The sequence below is a fragment of the Thunnus thynnus genome, chromosome 9, assembly GCF_963924715.1.
Source record: "Thunnus thynnus chromosome 9, fThuThy2.1, whole genome shotgun sequence".
In the NCBI taxonomy this organism is placed as follows: domain Eukaryota; kingdom Metazoa; phylum Chordata; class Actinopteri; order Scombriformes; family Scombridae; genus Thunnus; species Thunnus thynnus.
Genome location: NC_089525.1, coordinates 2624110 through 2646704, shown reverse-complemented (window position 1 = coordinate 2646704; position 22595 = coordinate 2624110). Strand labels below are relative to the sequence as shown.

At 38.8% G+C, this 22595-nt stretch overlaps 1 protein-coding gene and 1 long non-coding RNA gene across 3 annotated transcripts in view; one reads left to right on the top strand and one right to left on the bottom strand.

Annotated features, from left to right (window-relative positions):
• Positions 1-22595, top strand: part of slc7a11 (solute carrier family 7 member 11) — a 28482-nt gene that overhangs the window by 2305 nt on the left and 3582 nt on the right. For both annotated transcript variants that reach the window (XM_067598511.1, XM_067598510.1), the window contains exons 2-9: positions 1295-1421; positions 4054-4169; positions 7247-7372; positions 9680-9779; positions 9903-9947; positions 16503-16626; positions 21370-21473; positions 22295-22391. In XM_067598511.1, the coding sequence (XP_067454612.1) occupies positions 1295-1421; positions 4054-4169; positions 7247-7372; positions 9680-9779; positions 9903-9947; positions 16503-16626; positions 21370-21473; positions 22295-22391 (839 nt within the window). The remainder of the gene's footprint in view (positions 1-1294; positions 1422-4053; positions 4170-7246; positions 7373-9679; positions 9780-9902; positions 9948-16502; positions 16627-21369; positions 21474-22294; positions 22392-22595) is intronic.
• On the bottom strand, positions 477-22379 carry LOC137188925 (uncharacterized). The gene is made up of 2 exons (XR_010929552.1): positions 22292-22379; positions 477-772 (listed from the first exon to the last, which is right to left on the bottom strand). It is a non-coding gene; the product is annotated as an uncharacterized lncRNA (long non-coding RNA).

The following is a 22595-nucleotide window of genomic DNA, read 5'->3' as shown; positions in this document are numbered from 1 at the left end:
GTGCCCTGATCAGTGTGTTTCTGTGCCAAGGTCTTACAAACATTTTGAATCACCTTTTGTGTCAAATCCATGTAACGTGATGTTTAAGGAGATTTAAGATAAAACCAAACAACTGAACAGATTCATAAATTACAGTTACTGTCAAAGTACTGTCATGTCACTTCCTAAAAGGTTATTCCAGGCTACTTGTTCCTGTCAGGATCATGGATCTTTGAAATCTGAAACAACCACTACATTACACCAGTAGCTCTCTGAACCCTCCTGGTGTCCTAAAAGTCAAAAGGACATGTTAACCTAAATACATTTTTCATCATGAAATTGGATGACCTTTTTCTGAACTGATATAGCCATTTTTCTTTTAAAACCTTTTTTTTTTTTTTTTTTAACAAAAGCTGCCCATCATCAGGGTACAAAGATTGTCTTGGGGTCTGTTTTGACCTAGCAACAATCTACAGATGAAATTAAGTATTAATTGATGATTTATAGCATTTATAGCATAGTTAAGAACACACACACACAATTTATTATTTATCACTATATATATAAGGATAATAATTATAACAAAAATGATAATGTAATAACAGCAATGCGTCTTAGTACTCCTATTCCTGTCTTTTGATGGATGAGTAAAGCAGGTAATGACTGGAGGCTTCAGACATCCATGTTCACCGTCTGTCAGTTGCCAAACAGCAGATTTGTGCCACGGGGCCCCAAACAGGTTATTCCGGTCATTGCATTCAAGGAACAGATTTTAGTCCCACTCCACCCGAGGCTGCAAAATAAATACATAAATGACTATTGTGTACTTATTCTCCAAATTGTTGAGCAGCAGATGTTTCTTTGGCAAATCTAGTCCTGCATGGCATGCACTGATTCAATATAAAACCTAAAGACACATCCAAATACCGGTGCTGCAGGAAGGGGTGCTGAGGCCGTGTTGTGCGCACTGTAGCATATATTGTTGCAGTATCCTTAAATCCTTTCGTTTTGTGGTGTAATGAAAGGTCCAAGCACATTATCCTTTAATACTCTTCCTTAACCCCTTTCCTGCTTCCCTTAATTCCTAGTCCCTAAACTTGTAATTAAAATTCGTCCATCTAAATCTTCCTCTCTTAAGTTATGGGTTGAGACCCAGAGAGGCTCCCACAGTAATATATTTTGGTGATCATGGGGCCCAGGGAGGGACTGTACATGTCTATAGATGTGGCTTAGACAGTTTAACAGCCCTGGGACTGTTCTGTGCCTACTTTCTTGTATTGAAGCCAGAGCTAATCTGTCACCTCTGTCATTGCAGGAGCCCTGTCTTACGCTGAGCTGGGGACTTGTATTAAGAAATCTGGTGGACACTACACATATATACTGGAAGCTTTTGGACCACAGATGGCTTTCATAAGACTATGGGCTGACCTCATTGCTATAAGGTAATGGATGTCTCCTTAACTCAAGTTTACTGTACCTTACCTCAAACTTAAAGCTGCACTGATAACTATTTTTACATGAATAGTTGATCTAAAGAGGTCAAACCCACAGAGAATTATCACAAACTCAGCAGTTCCCCTCAGCTCTACAGAGCTTTTTAGCGTCTTTCAGCCCATTGTTTTGGTTTCACGGCCCAAAACTTAACTGTTTTGTTTAAGTCTCGCTGCTTTCCTCAACCAGATTTCAAGCAGATGGCTGTTTTCAGTGAGAAAGAAAACTCACTGTACATGACCTGCTCAGTACCAAACGGCAGACAGACTCAGTTGCCAGATATTTTTCTCAGGAGTTGGTGGAGACCAAAACATTTCCCTACTGTGAATAAATCCCATGTGCAGCGCATAGGGGCCAAAAGAAAAGAATGCTGCTTTAACCCACATTACTTTGCCCACCCTTATATTGTGAACTCAGTTTTAAAGGCTCTGTCACACCAGTCTTTATAACAGCTAAATTTCAGACCAAATTTTTAATTCATTTCAAACAGAATCCCTGCCAACAGTGGATTTGCTTGCAGAGATAAAGTAAATCCAAATGGATCTTTCTGTGGGGATTCAGCTTTGGTGAACTCTACCACAAGTTCAAACCCTCAAACCTTTCTGATAGACATTATCTTTGAGGGTATGGACACCCAGAGAGTTCAAAATGGAAAAAGCTATGGACTGCTCCACAAGTAAGGCACGTTTTGCAGTCAGTTGAGATACAGGAGTCAAATGGACAAATACATTGAACTGTGAGAATTTCTTGTTCTGTTTGTGACCTGTTTTACAACAATGTAACAGAATGAAAATTAAGTTCACTTTCTGGTCTGACTGGGAACAAACTCTGCTAAATGGACATTAATATACAATATATTAAACAGAATCAGCAGTTACAAAATAACTTCTCAATCCACTTCTGCAGCCCAATTTTCTCCAGTGTAGATGTTCAGTGTATTCCAAACACTTAGTTTCTCCACAAGAGAGCTGAATACACTGCTTCTGCTACTTTGAGTGTTGATGTGATTATCAATCTATCGCATTTATTTGCATCAAGTAGTTGCAAATCATTACAGTTTAGAAACATAACCCTTAGATTACCAGGATCTGTTTTTCACAGCTCCTGTTTAATTTGTTAGAGTGTGCTGGGTGACACAGACCAATAAAACAGGCAAATAAAGGCCCTGGCTGGCTGTGACCTTGTGAGATACTGAGTGTAGTTTAGAGCAGTGAGGTGAGAAAAACCTCCATATGCAGCTGTGTGTACACAGCAAAGGCGAAGCAGTATAAACAGTCTCGTGGCTATCCTGAGCTGCACAATTTTATGCTGGCCTCAGGCTAGTGGGACTCAATGGAAACCATGGGAAATGAACAGAGACAGAGAATGAAAACAAGAATGAGTGAGACAAAGAGAGATTTCCCTGGCTGCAGCAGCTCAGTGGCTGTTGTGGGAAATGAAGAGGGAAATACTGATGAGCCATAGGATGAACATGTGGGACCGGCCAGTCTTATTTGATTCTTATTGAAGGCAAGCCTATAGACAGTCAGAACACTGTCCACCACATGAGGATATGATTATGGGAACAGCTTACCTAGGTTGGTGCCCATCAGATACCACACACACACACACACACACACACACACACACACACACACATATCTGCTGATTATAAAATGGCCCAAAAAAAATCTGAAATGGCCAGGATTGGGGTCATGTCAGGCTGAAGGGGTGGCTAGTTCATCACCAGCTTGAAAATTGGGTTCAGTATGTTCCCTGAACTTTATTCACATTCTTTGATGGTTTAATAAGATAATGCAGATATGTTATCATTACATTATTACTTATCACGTAGTAATATTAGCAGTAGTTATCTCTTCATTACTTTGCCTCCAGTACTGAGCATCAAATTTCATTCTTGACTTTGAAAATGGTAGTTACTACTACCTACTGCTACTACTACTACTAGTAATGATACAATTAATATGTTAGCATACAGTTAAACAGACACAGAGCAACATTATCATTCATGTGTTTCTGTCCACCAACTCCTGAGGGAAATATCCTCAGGAGTAGTCTACAGCTATCTGTGTCTGTCTGCTGTTTGGTGCTGAGCAGGTCACTATGAGTGACCCCATAAATATTCCACATAGTCATTTGACTAAATGTTTTTTTTTTTTTTAAATTATGCATAAATGCATTTTTTATATACATTTAAGTTTGTCTTAAAACAACAGTCAGGTGTCCATATGAACAGTGAAAGAGGTTTTCCTCACTGTAATCATTCCGCCTGTTCATACTGGTTATCAAAAGATCCCCTTCAAATGTGCTTTCAATATAAGTGATGGAGGCCAAATTCCACAGTGTGTCCACACAGTCATTTAAAAGTTGATGTGAAGTTTATATTCAGCTTCAGCAGTCTGAGTTAGTCATATCAAGTGGATATCTGACACATTTACGGTCTTTTTAGCATCAAATTCCCTCTTTGTGTTTCCTTGGACAGTGTTTCCTTGATTGTGAACATATCAATTAATGTAGTATTGTATATGTTTGTACTAAAACCTGCTGTATGTAATGGTATGTTTGTGTGTGTGTGTCATCCAGGCCTGCAGCAATGGCAGTCATCTCTCTGGCCTTTGGTCAGTACATCCTGGAGCCTCTGTTCATGCCCTGTGATATTCCCCCTGTCGCTGTCAAACTGGCCACCGCCATCGGCATCAGTATGTACCAAGACCACTGCTAGACTAATGCATCAGTCTGATAATACATCACAATGATATTGTCTCTTTGACCCATTGTAACCTGGTCTGTAAATGACAGGAGGTTTAAGTGTGTGTGATAACAGGCATTGAAGTGTGGAGTTAGTGGCAGGAGGAGGATGATGGAGATGATGATGTCAGCTGTCCACATGACAAAAAGACCCAGGATTGTCTTTATCTTACCCAAACCTGTGCATTAAATAAAACACAGATCACATCACAAACAGACGCTACAGCAGCTTTGCAAAGACGTATAATAGGGAATATGACTGCTTTCAGCACAAAATGCAATGCTCTTAAAGCAACAGGCACAATTCATGAATACTTTTTAATGTAGGTTGGTAAACACGCAGCATGTGTCACATTTGCTCAGCTCCTCTCGGATCCTGCTGGGGTCTGTCTGTCTACACAGTGATGGAACAGATACAAGACGGCGCCATACATGAACAAGACATATATTCCTTTTCTGTGGCAGTGAACACAACACATGGCCATGCTGATAATGGTATTTAAAGGATCACAATTTTTCAAGTCTGTCTTAAAACAACAGTCAGGAGCCCAAATGAACATTGAAACATGTTTTTCTTACTGTAATCATTCCTCCTGTTCATTCTGACCATTAGAAGATCCCTTCATAATGCAATTATATGGAGCCCGGAAGGAAAAAAAAATATTAAGGCCATGTTTTACTGCATTGAGTGCTAGAAATGCTATTGTGTGAGCACGAGATACAATTTGTTCCTATGTTTTGGTAAATTTGTGTGCACAATATAATTGCATATACAGAGAGCCAGCACAACAGAGCAGCCTTTCTCCCCATTGCATGAACTGCAGTGAGAGTACTTCAACTGTCTGGTGTCAGACTGTGGCTGCCCACTGCTCCTAAATAATTAGGGTTGGTATATAGTATAACAATATAATAGGATGGGTAGGGATAGGATGCAGAGTATAAATTCCTGGTAAATAAAATATTTAAGTAAGATTTTGAATGCAAGACTTTTAATTATTAAGGAGTATTTTGATATTTTGGTATTGCTACTTTTTGAGTTAATGCAGGCCCAGTGCCAGGATGAAGTGACTGAGGAGGCTGTTAAAAATTTCAAGGGGGCAATTTTATTCATAAGATAAAATTAATTGATTTAACCATGCAATGGCCTTAGAAAGGCAAACAACATGAGGCTATTGTTTCAAAGTCAAAGAATACACTTCTTAATCAGGGAAGAGGGCTAAATATTTTTTGAATTATTGGATGATTCTCTGTCAAAATCAGCAGGGGGAGACGCATGGAAACTGTTTGGCTGTTTGTGGTGCACATACGCCCACACACAAGCCCTCTTAAGACCCCTCGTGGCACTGAGCCTGAGTAAAAGGTGTCAGTACTTTTTCCAAAAGGTTCACCCGATGTGAAGTCACAAACCTCTTGTCTCACCTGTGATTCAGTGTTCCAACTCCGTGTTCACATTTACCGATCTGATGGGTAATGTGTCTAGTCAGACAGTCTTGGACTGCTTGTTGACACTTGACAGAAATCCATTCATCATCCAGTTCCAATCAGAATCTCTTTATTTTCCAAGTACACTTTATATACCAGGAGTTTATACTCTGCATCCTATCTTTACCCATCCCATTATACTATTATACTATATATCCATCCTAACTATTAAGTAGCAGTGAGCAGCCACAGTCTGACACCCAATAGTTGAAGCAGTCTTACTGCACTTCATGCATTGAGGAGAAAGGCTGGTCTGTTGTGATGGCTCTCTGTATATATACTTATCTCGTGTTCACAAATTGTATCTCGTGCACATGCAATAGCATTTTGAGTGAACGATGTAGAAAAAAGTGGCCTCAATATATATATATATATATATATATATTGTATCCAAAGAGGGAATTTGATGCTAAAAAGATTGTAAACGTGGCAAATTTTTGTACAATATGACTTTTGGGATTTTGGCCTCCATCACTTACACTGGAAGCATATTTGAAGGGGATCTTTTAACAGTCAGTATGAACAGGAGGAATGATTACAGTGAGGAAAATCTCTTTCACTGTTCATATGGACACCTGACTGTTGTTTTAAAACACTCAGTTAAGGTTAAGTAGAGATCATAGTTATGGTTAAAAATAAGCAAACATTAACTGTTTTTGACGGGACACAAATTCTGGTCTTCAAATTAAAGTCAGACATAGTTACACACACAAATCCAACACCCTGACCTCCACGTCCTTACTACTTCCTTTGCTTCATAAAGAACACTCTACAGTACTTCCTGCATTGCACTGGACGTTGGCTCCTACTGTGCTGCCCAGCAGGAACATAATTGTGAGGGGAATCTGGGCCTAGAGTGCTGTTATATTACTGCACTTTTATCCACTTGATGCAATATATCTGATGTGCATTTAATGTGTATACAACAAAGCAGTTGTCATGGTAAAATCTTCAGAAGGGCCAATAAATCTTCAGGTCACCCACAACTTAGCATTAAACTCAACACATATAAGAGAAAGACTCAAAGAAATACACTGGAAGCTGGTAGAGTTCAATGTGAATAGGTTTACTCTGCATAAAGAGCAATACAAAGCAAACCGAGACCTTGATCCCGGGATAAAGAACCTAATGCAAAATCATAAAACAATTAAATTATATACCTCTCATAACCCCTCCTAATGCAGAGCTTCTTTTCTAAACTCCACCTCCCTTGACCTTGACACTTTAGTAATGATCCAGAAATGATTCATCTAAAAAAAAAAAAAAATGGTGTCTCAAACTTCTCTGACAGCAATTGTATCTGGCATTTTTCACATTTCTCACAATACACATGGCCTAATGGCCTTCAATCATTACACGGAAAATCAAAATGTGACATTACTGATCATCCCCTTCCAAATTTGGGAACTGTCTGAAACTGTAAGAGAAAGAAATGAACACAGTGTACTGAATGTAACGAGATAACTTGAAGGTTTAGAAACACATTAACTGTAACACATCCACTGTTCCAGGATGACGTAACATGACTGTCTGTCTGTCCCTGTAGCTTCTGTTATGTACCTGAACAGTATGAGTGTGACGTGGACAGCCAGGATTCAAATCTTTCTCACCTTCAGCAAGCTTCTGGCCATTGGCATCATCATAGTGCCTGGAATGTATCAGCTCTTCAAAGGTAAGACACCTTCATCTCCACCATCATCACTACCATTAACACAACCATCATCATCATTACCATCATCACCTCTAATAGCCTCTATTAGCACTATACTAGAGCTTCAAATACCCCTAGAGGGCATTTAGTGTTGCATCATCATGGTTGTATTTGTTGTTCAGAACATTCCCTGACTTCACACAGTGTTCTCAGCTGCATCAATTAACATGGCTTCCTTTTATTTCACAACATGTGCACTGTAAATATAACCTTAAACCTTGCAGGCCATGATTCACAGCTGCTCACAGCAAGCAATACCCGATGTGTTTCACAATGTCCGGCCAGCAGGTGTTCATTGGGCTCTGAATCACAGCATCTGGACTCACTGTCCTCCCCTCAGCTATGGACCTCACTTTAAAATCTGGTTATTTGTATATAAAGCATCATTGTATAAGCAGTACTAGAGATGTTCACTGGTCCATGTCCTCTCATAATGATCATTAACATTTCTTGAACTACACACCCACTGAATCTAATAACGCTACTAGAGCCTGATGATTGCAGCGATTCATCTTCTAACCCTGCGGTGTAGAATGGATAACAGTACAAAATGGTTTGTATTATAATTCTGAAAAGCAGCTAATGCCCATATAGGATTCCACATGGGTCTGAGTTTAGAGGTAGGACTGGATCTGGGCTCCTTTCTTAAAACTTCAGCAACAAGTTCAAATATATATTTGAGAAATCTTAACATCATAAAAAAAAATCCTAAATCAAGGTCCATCCACTAGCTTATTTTTGAGCTTTAAACCATATTGTCCTCAGTGGGGTTGCTCAGATTTTGTTGTAATGGTTGGGTTGTAGTTGATCTTTGGTCAACCAACAAACAAAAAATATTTGTTAATTGTAGCCTGGCAGCAATTGATGATTAAACTGCAGATAATCTCTGAAGGCAAAATCTGTATTTTGTACGTTTTCATAAACTGTACTCATGAATTAGTTTTTGTTTGATTTTTAACCCATAAATTCATTCTACTTTGGGTTTTGGCTCATGTGACATTCCTTAAACACATTTGACATGATAACATTGTCTTTATTCTGGAAAGTCGTGAGAACACAAAAAATCATTAAGTAATTTGGGGGAATTAATTAGTAATTAAAACAGAGAAGTGAATTATTTGTTTTACTTTGAGGGCACAGATGACTCATCGCTGCACACAGATTATCAAAAACTGGACTCCGGATACCTGCTGGGCTGAAGAAACCACAAATTACAGACTCTAATTTCATTTTAACAGAGCTTAATAAAACTCTAAGCTTGTAACACTGATTAGGAATGGTATTAATTACTGTAATTATACATTTCGTATTTTATTGTATTATCCAGGACTGGAATACCAATTAGAAAAGTATGATTCTGCTCCAGGGCCTCAAACTCCTTATAGCCTTAAAAGCCCCATATTCAGTGTGTCAGTTGGTTTGTGGTAATTTGACTGATTGTAAATTTGGGAGTATGTGCCACAAAAATACAATAAACTCAAATGTTAGGGGCCTCAAGCAGAGTCCTGCAAACCTACCTTTCTTGCCAAAATTTACATACATTCTTCAATAAATTTGCATTTAACCAAATTAAGGTTAATCTGACCCTGGTAATATCTATGTTCATCTTTGCAAGTCTTCACAAAGTGAGCAGTAAATACAATTGTTTGAGCCCATTAATGTTTGAGCAGCTTTTGTTCCTAAATAACTAAAGCAACTGATTTAATCTTGGCTGAAGTACCTGTGTGATACAGTATAATCTATTTCTCCAAGCTAATAAGGCAGATTACTGCTCCATTCATGTGTCTTACGGTTAAAACTACTTTTATTATTATTATTGTTATTATTGACTCCGCCAGGCATAATCCTGGAGGGGATCATGTGTTTGGTAATGTGTGTGCGTGTGTGTATCTGTCTGCAGCTAATCTCACATACTACTGGACCCATCAACCTAATATTTTTTGTGTACATTTATGACTGTATGCTCAAAGACCTTTTGTGGTTGCAGTGAAAAACCTATTTTATAACGCCATACCCAATGTGTTATGATCCACTTAAGTTAGACATGATAAGACATGAATAAATCCCTGTTTCTGTTATTGGTGCCACCATCTTGACTGTACAGACCTGCCGGAGATCTGCACTCTACTGAGTGCACTCCTCTAGTTATGGCTATGAATGCTCCTGGTCCTGTGTAAAAACAGTTTGTACAGATCATTCCACTGCTGCAACAATCCCTTCTCATGTGTGTGCATGTTTGTGCATGTACTTGTGTGTGTGTGTTTGCAGGGGAGACCAGACATTTTCAGAATGCCTTTGATCTGAACAATGTAAAGCTGTCTGGTATGCCACTGGCCTTCTACTCTGGGATGTATGCATACGCTGGGTGGTAGGTATGGTCCTCACACACACACATACACACACACACACACACACGCAGTCTGAAATATTATCCATTAGTCAGTGGAGCTATAAAGGATATAATAGGGAATATATCTATTTTGTTTTCCAGGTTCTACCTGAACTTTGTGACAGAGGAGGTAGAAAACCCTGAGAGGTGAGTTTAATCCATGTGATGGCTTCAAATAAAAATAATGATTTTTATTTATATAGCACTTTTCAAAAGCAAGTTTACAAAGTGCTTTACAGAAATAAAATCAGAAAATACACAGTGCAATTACAAATCAGAATAAGTTGCAATCAAGAAATAGAAAGACAATGAATAAAAACCTAGCAAAAAATCAAGAACAAAAATAAAAATCAACAAAAATTAAAAGCCTGTTTGTAAAAAAATGAGTCTTTAAATGTTTTTTAAAAGAGGACACTGAGGTTGCTTGTCTGATTTCCAGTGGAAGGTTATTCCACAGTTACGTAAATAAAGTAAGTTAAGTTTATTTAGTATAGCACCTTTCACCGAGCAAAGTCACAAAGTGCTTCACAAGAGTAAAATTATTAAAAATAAGACCACAAAAAGCAGTAGAGAAAGAAAAACAAACAATAAAATATGCTCAACAGGAAAACATTAGAAAAATAAAATTACAAACACTAGATAGTGTGAGGCGAGACAAAGGCCTGTTTCAATAAATGAGTGTTCAGCTGCTTTTTAAAGAAGTCAACAGAGACTGCAGATCATATGTCTATAGGAAGAGTGTTCCACAGTGTTGGAGCCAAAACTTCAAAGGTACGATCACCTTTTGTTTTCAGTTGAGTGTGAGGGACAACCAGTAAGTCCTGGTCAGAAGACCTAAGTGACCTACTGGTGATATAAGGATGGAGAAGGTCAGAGATGTACACAGGTGCCTGACAATGCAGGGCTCTATATGTGAAAACAAGAACCTTAAAATTATTCCTAATCTTGATGGGAAGCCAGTGTAAAGAATAGGGATGTGCAGAGAGCCAAGTATTTGTATTTGCATCTATATTTGTTGAGGCAACAAAATTATTTGTATTTGTATTGAAATAAAAGTGGAAAGAGGCTTGAAAATCCTGTTTTTGTTTTTATTGGGCTTTTAATTTTAGAAAATTAAAGTGTTACAATAAGTGTTTATGAATAAACTACCTTATGAGGGAGGTCCCCACACTGGGTCTCAAACTGGAGTCTCCCAGATCATAGATGACTGTGCTGACTACTGAACTAAAACTTTACTCATCGCCTCATTGCAGACAGACCTCTACCTATTTATACACCCATAACACAGATACAGCACACCGTGTAACATGTAAAGAAGAACTTCAGAGGCAATTCTTGCTTTGCACTTTTCATTTTTTGCCTATTTTTCACAACCTAATTTTGTAGAAAGGAGAAGGGGAACAACAGGTTATGGAGAGTCCCTTGGGAGCACTTCGCATGTGTCAGTAGCTCAGCTTTATCTCTGGGAAACACCCCCAACTCTGCAGTAATGTCCAAATTAGGAAATGTGCATTATGTAGCAGGTGGATGGGACTCCCCTCATTGAGACCTGTTGATAGACGTAACAGCAGAGCAGAGGAGAGAGACTGAGATAGTGATGTAACTGACCTGCGTGCCGATATTTGACATGGTTTTTTTTCTTCCTGAAAACAAATAATTTTTAAAATATTTGTATGAAACTAATTCGTAAAAAAACCCACTACTTGTGCTTTGCCGAATAATGTATTTGGGCACACCCCTAGTAAAGAAGATAATATGGGTGTGATGTGAGTCATCCTGCTGGACCTGGTCAGCAGCCTTGCAGCAGTGTTCTGGACCTTTTGTAGACAGTCCAGGAATGACTTGCTGAAGCAGGTGAAAAGAGTATTGCAGTAGTCTAGTCTAGTCCTTTATGGCAGTCAGACAATTTTGCAAAATAGTCAGTTTATCAGTCTCATCAGGCTTAAGAGAGACATACAGCTGAATATCAGTGTAACAGTGAAACGAGATACCTTTAAATTTGATAATAATATGACTTAGGGGAAGCATATATAGAGCAAATAGTATAGGACCCAAGACAGAACCCTGGGGTACACCACAGCAAAGAACCACAGTTTCACACATGTAGGGACCAAGCAACACAGAAAAACTGCTATCTGAGAGACTGGAGGAGAACCAGTCCAAGGCGCTCTTAGAGACACCCACCCAATGCCTAAACCTTTCAGTCAGGATGCTGTGATCGACAGAACCGAAAGCTATGTTAAGATCCAGCAGCACCAAAACAGAACATTCACCCACATCAGAAGACATCATTAAGTCATTGGAGACTCTGAAAAGAGCTGTGTCAGTGGAATGCTTCTGACAGAAACCAGATTGGAATTTATCCAAAATGTTGTGTGTAGTCAAGACAGCAGTGAGCTGAGTGGCGAAAACTTTCTCTAAAATTTTTGAGATAAAAGGAAGCTTAGATATAGGCCTATAGTTTATGGGAAGGGATGGATCAAAGCTATTTTTCTTCAGAAAAGGCTGAACAACTGCATGTTTAAAATAGGCTGAGACACAACCAGATTGCAGGGAGCTTTTTATTATAGCGATTTGTTTAGGGGGCGTATTCCAAGCTCCTCTGCCAAGTCTCAGTCAGAAACAGAAAATCTTTTGAGATGAAAAAAATGAGTTCAGTACGAAGGACTTATTTGCAATGGAGTGAGCATTTATCTGCGCCATCCTGAGGGGCACAGACCCAGTGCTAAGCCCAGCAGAGCCCAAGTCAAGGGTTGCAGGTAATGAGGGTCTTATCCACTGTGTACAGTTGAACATTTCACCAGGGGGAGGTCCTATGTGTAACAATGGTCTGAATAAGGAAATGAACAGGTGAATGTGTTAAATTTAAACCGGAGAAAAAGAGGGAGGTTCCAGGGGAGGTGTGTAGAGTGTAAACATTCAGTCATGTGGAGAGGACTGCACCGCATGCTGTAAGTTAGCATTCGTGAGCCCGGTTTGTTTTGGTGGACTCCATCAGTCCTGAAGAGGGAGAAACAATCCCAAAACAGATTAAAATTGTCAATAAAACCTATTTTGTGAGCTCTGCAGGCAGACTGGAGCCAGGTATGGAGTTCGTATAGCCCCACTACCCTCTGTCTCAAGCCTTGCCCTGGGGGCTGAGAGCAACAGCTGGTCTGCAGATCTGAGTGTACGAGCAGGGGTGTAAGGGGTGAGAAGGTCGATAATGTAAGATGGGGCAAGGCTGCTTAGGGATTTAAAAACAAGTAATAAAATTTTAAAGTCAATTCTGAACACCACGGGTAACCAGTGCAAGGAGGCTAGAACAGGGGAGGTATAGTTATCTAGATGGCTGGAGACAAAAGCATGATTTGGAGTCTGTGCATGGCTGAATGGAAGAAACAATTTAATCTTGGCAATATTCCTAATTTGACAGATACTGGACTTGGTGACATTGCTAAAATGTTCAGGTCTGAATCAAAGATTACTCTCAGATTTATGGCCTCATGAGTACACTGCAAACCCTGGGGAACTAGAATCTGACTTATACAATCCCTGTGTGCTTTGGGTCCAAAGCAGGTTTGAGTAACATTTGCTAAAATCTATCGTGTCTGTGTTTAAAATATAGATATATATATAATATATTACAAGTGAAGGCATGCATGAATGTACACCTGAGGACCTAGGAAGAAGAGAAAAAACAGTACTAGAGAAAAGAGATACAAATAAATGTGGATACTTTATCTCATCTGTTATTTCATGCCACATTTATTGCAGACTGAATTTCACCAGACACACTGAATAACATCACTTTAAAATCACTGACAACAACAGTTACAATTGCAATCAAGATTAACCAGAGTATCATGGCAACTTTATCATAGTCCTTTTGGACTATAACAAATCATACATTACATGAAGAATCTACTGAAGATGCATATGATCACTCCTCAGCACTCTGACAGTGAGGTAACAAAGTAGAAAGTAGGAAAGTGGAGGTTGGGTGGATGGATGGGTTGATATATTGCACTCATGCCTTTGCATCTATTGGTTCTTACTGAGTAGCTATTTGTTAATTTTATTTGAATTGCTTACACAAGTAACCCTATCTCACAGCTCTTTAGCTAAGTGTCACAGCTTCTGTCTTTACCTTGTGATAAATACACAGTATTTAAGAATGGCAAACAAACACCTGTGTCAGAGATGTCTTGTTACTTAAGGTTAATCTACACCGTCTAGCCTATCAGAATCAATAATTCTTAATGACCATGCTATAAACTGCAATTTGTCATATTTTAATGAACAGTTTGAATGTTCTCAGGGGGTTGTGTAACTAGTTCACTGTATCATGGCAACAGTCAATTTTGTTGATGCACAGTGGGGTCTAAAAGTCCGAGACCACATTGAAAATCTCTAATATTTTCCATGTTAACCTGGAAAAAATCAAGTTTGAGGATTCAGAAACATTTAAAAACACAAGATGTCTTGACATGTCAAATGAAGAAGAAATATTTAAGATTCTGCACTATTTCTGTCAACAAATTTAGGCAAATTTGTGGCATTGACCAACTTAGCTTCTTTGTACAAAAGGTCAGATTTCCTTGAGTTGTTTTCCTTCCACTGAATCATGCCTCCAGATGATGCTCAGGTGAGTTTGATCTACTCATCAGAGGTTTGTTAAGTAACTCGACTTGCAGTCAATGTTCACCTGTTATAAATATGGCTGTGCCAGTTTCCAGCAGATCCTTGCTTACTAAGTAGCATTGTGATAGTGGGATACATGGTATCAGAACTAAGAGTAAGTGTCAGAAGTCTAATTGTTATTCTAGGCAAAGAGGGGCTCTCTCAGTGTCAAATCATGGCTAGACTAAAGGTTTCTAAGGGGGCAGTGAATGGAACTCTAAAACGCTTTGCAGAAACTGGATCAGTTGTACCCAAAGCACGATCAGGCAGACCAGAAGTGACCACACCATCAGGAGATCAATACATCAAGCTTAGTTCCCTTAGAGATAGAAAAGCAATGTCATCATAGATACAGATTTGCTAAATAAAGAATGCAAGACTCCAATCAGCAAAAGCACTGTCAAAAGAAGGCTGTCTTGTAGTGGTCTCAGAGGACGAGTAGCAGTTTCTAAACCACTTCTCAGGAGGAGAAACAAGGCCAAACAAAGAAATACCAGCATTTCACAGTGGATAACTGGAGTAACAGAAAGGTGTATGTAAGGAGAGAGAATTATACCACAGTGTTTCAAACCCACAGTCTAACATGGTGGTGGCAATATTCAAGTCTGGGGGTGTTTTGCCTAATCTGGAGTTGGACACCTGCACTGAATGACTACACCCTGACCAAGGAGAAGTACCACTCCATTCTTCAGAGACATGCTGTACCCTCTGGTTTGCATCTTTGTGGAGAAGGATTCATACTGCAGCAGGATAATGACCCAAAACACACCTCAAAGTTTTGCAAGAACTACTTGAAGACCAAAGAAGACCAAGGAGTCCTGACTGTCATAGACTTTCCTCCACAGTCACCTGACATCAACCCTACTGAACATTCATGGGGGCACTTGAGGACTGAGAAAGCTAAGCATTCTGTGACATAACAAGAAGCTCTTTGGAACATTGTCAAATAATGCTGGGATAACATAGGTCATCAGGTTTTGCACAAACTTGTGGAGTCCATACCAGCTCAAGTGTATGCTGTCATTAAAAAGGGGGACATACCAAATACTATGATATTCTGAAATTCATTGACACTTTTCAAAGATTCAACTTTTCACTCAAATTGATAAGCTGATATTATCATTTGTAATGAAAAAAACAGTATTACATTTGAACCAAATGATAAATAGAAGTATCTTGGTTAGTGGTCTCAGACTTTTGGACCCCGCTTTAAACATATCCGATCAACCGAATAATGCTCCATTATGGGCAAAGTCATAGCCAGGATTTAGAAATTTTAGAAATGAGTCATGAGTTCCTTCAGTGCACTCCCCACGACCCTCAGTAAACTGAGGAAGAAGGAAAAAAGGTCTAGATTATATTGCATTATCTTTTAGCTAATTTGTTAACACATATTATACTTACTTACTATTTATTTTATTTCCCAACATGAAGATCTAGATTGTGTTTCAGAGCCTTCTCCATATTGCCAGGAATACAAATTTTGAAGGAGAAATGCTGAGGCCTGTATTTATTTATTATTTTGTTGGCCTATAATCCAATCACACTTATAAACAAGAATAAGAGTCTACAGTCAGGATACAGCAGTGCTTTCAGATAAATGCTAACGGCAGCATGCTAACATGCTCTTAATGACAACGCTAACATGATGATGCTAAGCAGGTTTAATGTTTACTATGTTCATCACCTTAATTTAGCATGTTTTTTTTTTAAAGATTTGATAATACACTTTGCGTCTGGAGGTAATTAGTGCATTATCTAGTATGGATTATCTTTTACTTAATGTTTTCTTTCCACATCACTGTTATTGTCAAGCCCCTCGAGCAGCTCTTGGAAAGGGAATATCAAGATATTTGGACCATGCGCTTTTGAAATCTCTTGCTTCAGTGCCTTTATAGCTGACATCAGCAGCAGAGTGGCCTCCCACTGTTTTATTTCTATGAAGAACACACAGACAAAAAAAAATAATAAAGGCAGAGGTCAAAACAGGGGAGAAATGGAGGTGAATGACAGTGTACGCCTTCTGTTATTATCCCCCAGGACTGTGCCATTAGCTATCTGCATCTCCATGGTGATTGTGACTTCCTGCTATGTTCTGACCAATGTGGCGTACTACACCGTGATGTCAGCTGAGGAGCTCCTGGCCTCAGAGGCTGTCGCTGTGGTGAGTAATACTAATACCTTCTAAGAGAGAAAAAGCAATCAAAATACTGTACCTAAATAAAAATATTATTCACCATCATGTTTTTCAACAGCAAGTACACACCAAAATTGGTTACAAAATCTAACTATTATATTTACCTGGTAAAATCTGGGGTTTACACAGTTAAATACATGTACGTGCAAAGTATAAAACATTAAATAAAATATAATATAACATGATACAAATGAATAGCAGCTGCTCGATAATTCCAGGGGAATACTACAGTTGTTAGAATCATCTGCTTCATCACTCTTTGATCCTGTCAGTAATGAAGGTTTGTATTTGCATCAAGGAAAAGCAAACTGAGCTCTGTAATTTCTATGAACATGCAGTATGTAATGCTTGTTTTTATGGAATGGCTGGCCTCCTACCATATATTTTCAAACTGTTGATTATCCTTGAGAATGAAAATGTATTCTTGACCTGGGTAACCCTAACTGACAATTACACACTAGCTTTTTCTGGAGCTTTTAACCAGATTTCCTGGTTTTCCTCAGTGGGTGGCGTTTGCTCAGATGATATGGAGATAAATAATACATTTCACTGATGCAAAAGAAGATGTTTGTCCAGGAGTTGCAATGTTGTCCCCACATCCAACCACCTGTTATCATGTGACTGTTATAAGATACTTAGGTCACGTGATGACCTATGTGTCTCCATGACAACTGAGCAAACTGCATCTGCTGAGGAAAATCATGAGATTGAAAGCTTGAGAAAAAGCAAGTAAGTGTACCTTTGGTAAGAATTTTTTTTTGTAAAACTGTTGATTTTCCTGCTTAACTCCTTGGAGAAAAACCTGAAGGTCATTTACAGTTCTAAGTAAACTATGCCAGTTATGTCACAATGTCAACTAAAAATAGACTGTTTTCTTCTTTGTTATTTGATTGCTTTTCCATTCCATTCCATTTTCCATTCCATTTTCCATTTTGTTCCATTGAGTTATAGACTATGTACATGCATCATGTGTCCTTGGCAAAGGACCCAAATAGACTGCAACAAAGAACTGTTACTTTACAACCTGGGATTTGTTGTCTTTATTTTGGCTAATATCTCTATACCATGTTGTAGTAAACACTGCATTCATTGTAGAGAATGTGGATGCAACAGCCTTACAACTCATTCCTCATTCATCATTTCCTATTTTGACTGATCTCACTTTTGTCATCAGTGCTGCTATCTTAATTTACAGGTGTGATTTACAGAAAATGGTGCAACAGAGGGAGTGAATTACCATGGTGAGAGCATTTAATGATCACCTTCCCTCACACCTCAAAATAGTTTGAACAAATCTTTTTATGGCTTTGGTTGCCATTAACTAAGTGCTCTGTTCAAAACCTGTCTGAGCTTTACCTCTTTCCCCATTGAAATATATTTTAAAGATGCTAGCAGAGAACGTGTATTCACATTCTGTATGACAGTAGTGGGTGCAATGATGTGCTAATCTGTAGCATATTTGCCAAAACTATGACAGAAGGAATTTTCTTGAAAGTAAAATCAATGAATGATTACAGCAACAGTGTAGCCTGACTCTTATTTCTACTAGCTGTCAGCAGATTTTTGATGTTGAGTTGTTCAGAGTTTGAGCTGGCCTTGGCTCTCCAGCAGTAGGAAGGTGTCTGCCACTTCAAAGCATTTAGTTGAGGTCTCACCTCTCTGCTGTAAGTGATGTTTACTCCCAATGTGAGCACCATAGTTGCCTTCCTGCACTTAACATGCCAAGTGTCTCTGACAGTTTAGCTTCCCAGCAGCTGTTAATGTAATTGTTTCAGCCCAGCCCAGTTAATGCTAATCACATCACAGACATTCCCTAATAACAGCCACCACTGCTTGTTAGACTGAGGACTGCAATCAGTGCTACTGTAAGCCTGTAGCTGGGGAAGACTCATTCACTAAAAGATCTCTGATCTTTTCTAATGCAGTTACTTTTATTGCCCTGTGCACAATGAGTGATGGGAGCGCCTTAAGAAAGGTGTTAAGAGCATTTATCTGTTCTTAGAAGGCTGCGATGGGATAAAAGAATTACACTCTGTTCTTCCTCTCTCACAGACAGTGGGCAAAAGTTTACATCTCAAACTTAATTACGGCGTTTAACTCATGTCTAGAACTTGTCTCGAGGAAGCTGGCCTCAAGGCCCAATTAGTAATTTTAGATCTGATATATTAAAGGGGTATTCACATAATGTAAGAGTCTGAAGAACACAGTAGACGGAAAGTGAAGAGCTAATATGGTTACATATAGATAACTTTTCTTTTGTGTGTATCTCAAGACATTATAAATTAGCCACCACTTAAGTTTGAGGTGTATTGTCATTTTTAATCCAAGAGTTTGACATAGATGCAAAATGAGTAGTTTGTCTATTTCAATCAAAACAATGTTGCCACAGCAGAAAACATGAATAACTTACATTTGATTGTTTGGTGCTGGTTGGTCTATGAAAATCAATCACTTTGAAAGTGAAAGCAGATACCAATCCAATTTTATATGGTGTTGGTGGAACTACCCTTTAGTTGACATTTTGATAAGACATTGTGCACATCATTATCACATTAAAAGCATTATTTAATAAATGCAATGCTACAATAATTACATTTTACATTGCATCATAGTTAATCATGTTTATAAGGTTGATCAACCTGTAAGAGTGACAAGTGCTGCAGCATAGATTTATCTCTCACTGGCTTCCTGCCATCACTGCCAGTTGTGTTTTGGGTTTTTTCCACTGGCACTTTTGGCTGTGCGGAGTCAAACCATGCTGCACTGATTTGCGTTTCCATTACCAGTTTACGGTTGCACGGAGTTGTGCTGAGTCACGCCCGAGATGGACCATTTGCGGAGTCGGGCCAAAGTGCGCTCGACCCGCCTCCAAGCAGGTTGTGGTGATGTCTTGCCAAATGCAGCAAACCAGTGATGTCCCTCTCAAACAAGCATGTGCTGTGCAGCGAGATTCAACTCACGTCTGTGCTGGAGACCAGAGATAAAGCTGTTTTTAAAAGTCTCTGTGTGTTCAGCTCTGACTACTGAAACTGAATCTCTATGGTTTGAAGTTTAATTTCTCTCTTGTCTTTCTGTTTGTACTTTCAGATATCTGCTTTGTTTTACCGTTAAATTAATACAGATGAACACATTTCCTGCTGCTGCTGCTTCATGTGAAAAGCTTTTAAATAACAAAATCATGGGGGACTTTTATTGTGAAGAATTGAAAGGAAATTAAATGTGTTTATCAATCCTTTTACAGCCACGACATTGACCAGTAGTCACAGCTATGATGTATACAGCCTGCTGCTTTTCCACTCAAGACAAGTGCGTCATCAGTTAAAGACACACCTTCAAGCAGGTAGCCTTATTGTAATGGACATGCTAATCCCTGCTGTGCTGGGCTCACGCACTGAGTCAAACCGAGTCAGGCAAAGCCAGCATATGTGTATGGAAAAGGCCTATTTCACAGGGCCAAACTATAAGCACGGTAAGTACTGGGATTTGATCCCAGTACTTTCTGAAGCTGAGTCATCAATTATGTTTGACAGGGCCAAATTAAAAGTGCCACTAGCGGGAATTGAATTGGATTCTTTTCCATCCATACCTAAAGCAATGAGAAAGAAAGTTCAGACATTTCAATATGACACAATGAGCTCATGACAGCTTCCTTCTGCAGCCTTTTCTACCACCGATGAACTTTATAGGGGGTAAACATAATATTGTTTGCAAGGTAACAGGTAAGGACCAACCCCAGAATCTATCAAAATACAGTATCTTGTAGTGTGTCTAATGTGAGGCTACATGACTAAATTAGCTAAATAATAATAATAATAGTAAATAAATAAATAAATACAAGGTTGTACTAGATGACGTTTAACTAACATAAATGTTAGTTAAACCATGTGTCAATATCATTGAATAAAACAGGAAACATACAGTAAACCTCTCTTGTATTGTCAATGTAACTGTTGGGTTTTATTTAACTTGCTTCATGTGTCATACCACCATCTTCAAAACGAATTATAACACAAAATTTAAAAGTATGTATTTTAAAGTTTTTCTAACCATTGCATCTCAGGATGAGAAGGTAAAAGTACTGCAAATTCCATGACAAACACAGTTTCACCTTATGCACCAAGCTAATCTTTAACAGCACATAAACTGACTAACATTTAGTAGCATTTAGCATTAAGATCCTACTCTATTGTTTTCTCATAGTGTCGATCTGGGCTGCAGTAGGCAGCTGTACACTACCTGCTCAGCTCCAAATGGCAAACAGACACAGTTAGCTGTAGACTAGCTGGTGAACATAGTGGAGCATTTAGCAGCTAAAGAGCCAGATATTTCCCTCAGGAGTTGGTAGAGAGTAAAAACAGAACTAAAAGAGAGTGAATATTAGACTTACAATCACCAGGTGGACAGACACACGACTCCGAATGAATGATAATGTTGCTACATAACTGCTGGATGTGGAAATAAGCAACTGTTTGCTAACAAGTTCAACATTTCAACATAAAATGTGATGATATGTCAGTGTTATGTTCACTACTTGTTTTTCCTGCCACAAAGTGGCCAAAAAAAAAAAGTCTCTGATACGTCTTCAAAAACAATGAAATCAGATGAGCTCATTTTGTGCTATGTTATTATACCTACTGCATCTATAAAACAACAAATACTATGCTCACTTTTCTCCCTTACTGTTTGTGCCTGTCCCCATCATATCCTCAGACTTTTGCAGACAAGCTGTTGGGGAATTTTTCAATAGCAGTGCCTGTGTTTGTGGCCTTGTCCTGCTACGGCTCCATGAATGGCTGCCTGTTTGCCTTGTCAAGGTACAGATTCTTTCACTTGGTGGCCTTGGTCTCACACCTGTGTACATTCAAATGACAATAACAAAACACTTAACGTGTTTATTTTACATTCACAGTGGCATATTTTCCTCTTGATTACATTGTACTAATTCCATCAGTACAACAACAGAGTTGTATTTTATTCCCGATTGCTGTTAAGCTACCGTCAATGAAAATGAAGACTCCCAGCTGATTTTTCATTTGAAAAGCCTCTCAGAAAGTAGAGGGAGTATTACCTTTAAGCCTTCCAATGTGAAACATTTGCTCAGGAAGTGTTGAGTTTCATTTATGGTAACAGCGATCCAAAAACAGCAAACTGGAGGAGAAACAGTGATGCTGCAAAATATGACAGAATATCAAACTGAGAAAGTAAGGAAAGGTCCATCTGACTCTTACTCTAGGCCTGTTTCACATGAAGGCCTGCAGTTGAGGCAAATAAAGCCACTATGTAAGAACTTAAGGTATGTACACTAATGAAAGCAAGTCACACTAGTATGTTTGACTCTTGTGTACCGCCTCTGTTTGGAATTCTATCTTCCATAGTGTGCAAGCTCTATCTTAATAGCCTTTGAACTACACACCTGAGACAGTCTTGACAGTCTTACATCATGCTGTTTGCATTGCATAACATTACTGGGTAGCAAAGCTCATTCTCTGTTGGTACAGCAAATCATCTGATAATGTCAACATAAAGTGAATTTGATCCAAGATTAAATCAATTCAATGTTAACTCCGATTTTATTATCATTCTTATTCACACTTCTGTATGTGTGTGTGCCCATGTATATGTGTGTGTTTACCAGGATGTTCTTTGTGGCATCGCGTGAAGGACAACTCCCCGAGGTTTTGTCCATGATCCACGTCCGCAGACACACTCCACTGGCTGCTGTCCTCATACTGGTCAGTTTACTGCAGTAATAATAATGATGATAGCAATCAATCACTGTTAATTAGACAATACCGACAATAATAGATATCACTGATACCTACATTTGCAATAACAATCATTGAAAATACCAGGAATTACCATTAGAGTTGAACAAAAATCAATAATGTCAATATAAACATAAATGTTGAAACAAATACTACTCACCGTGTTACATG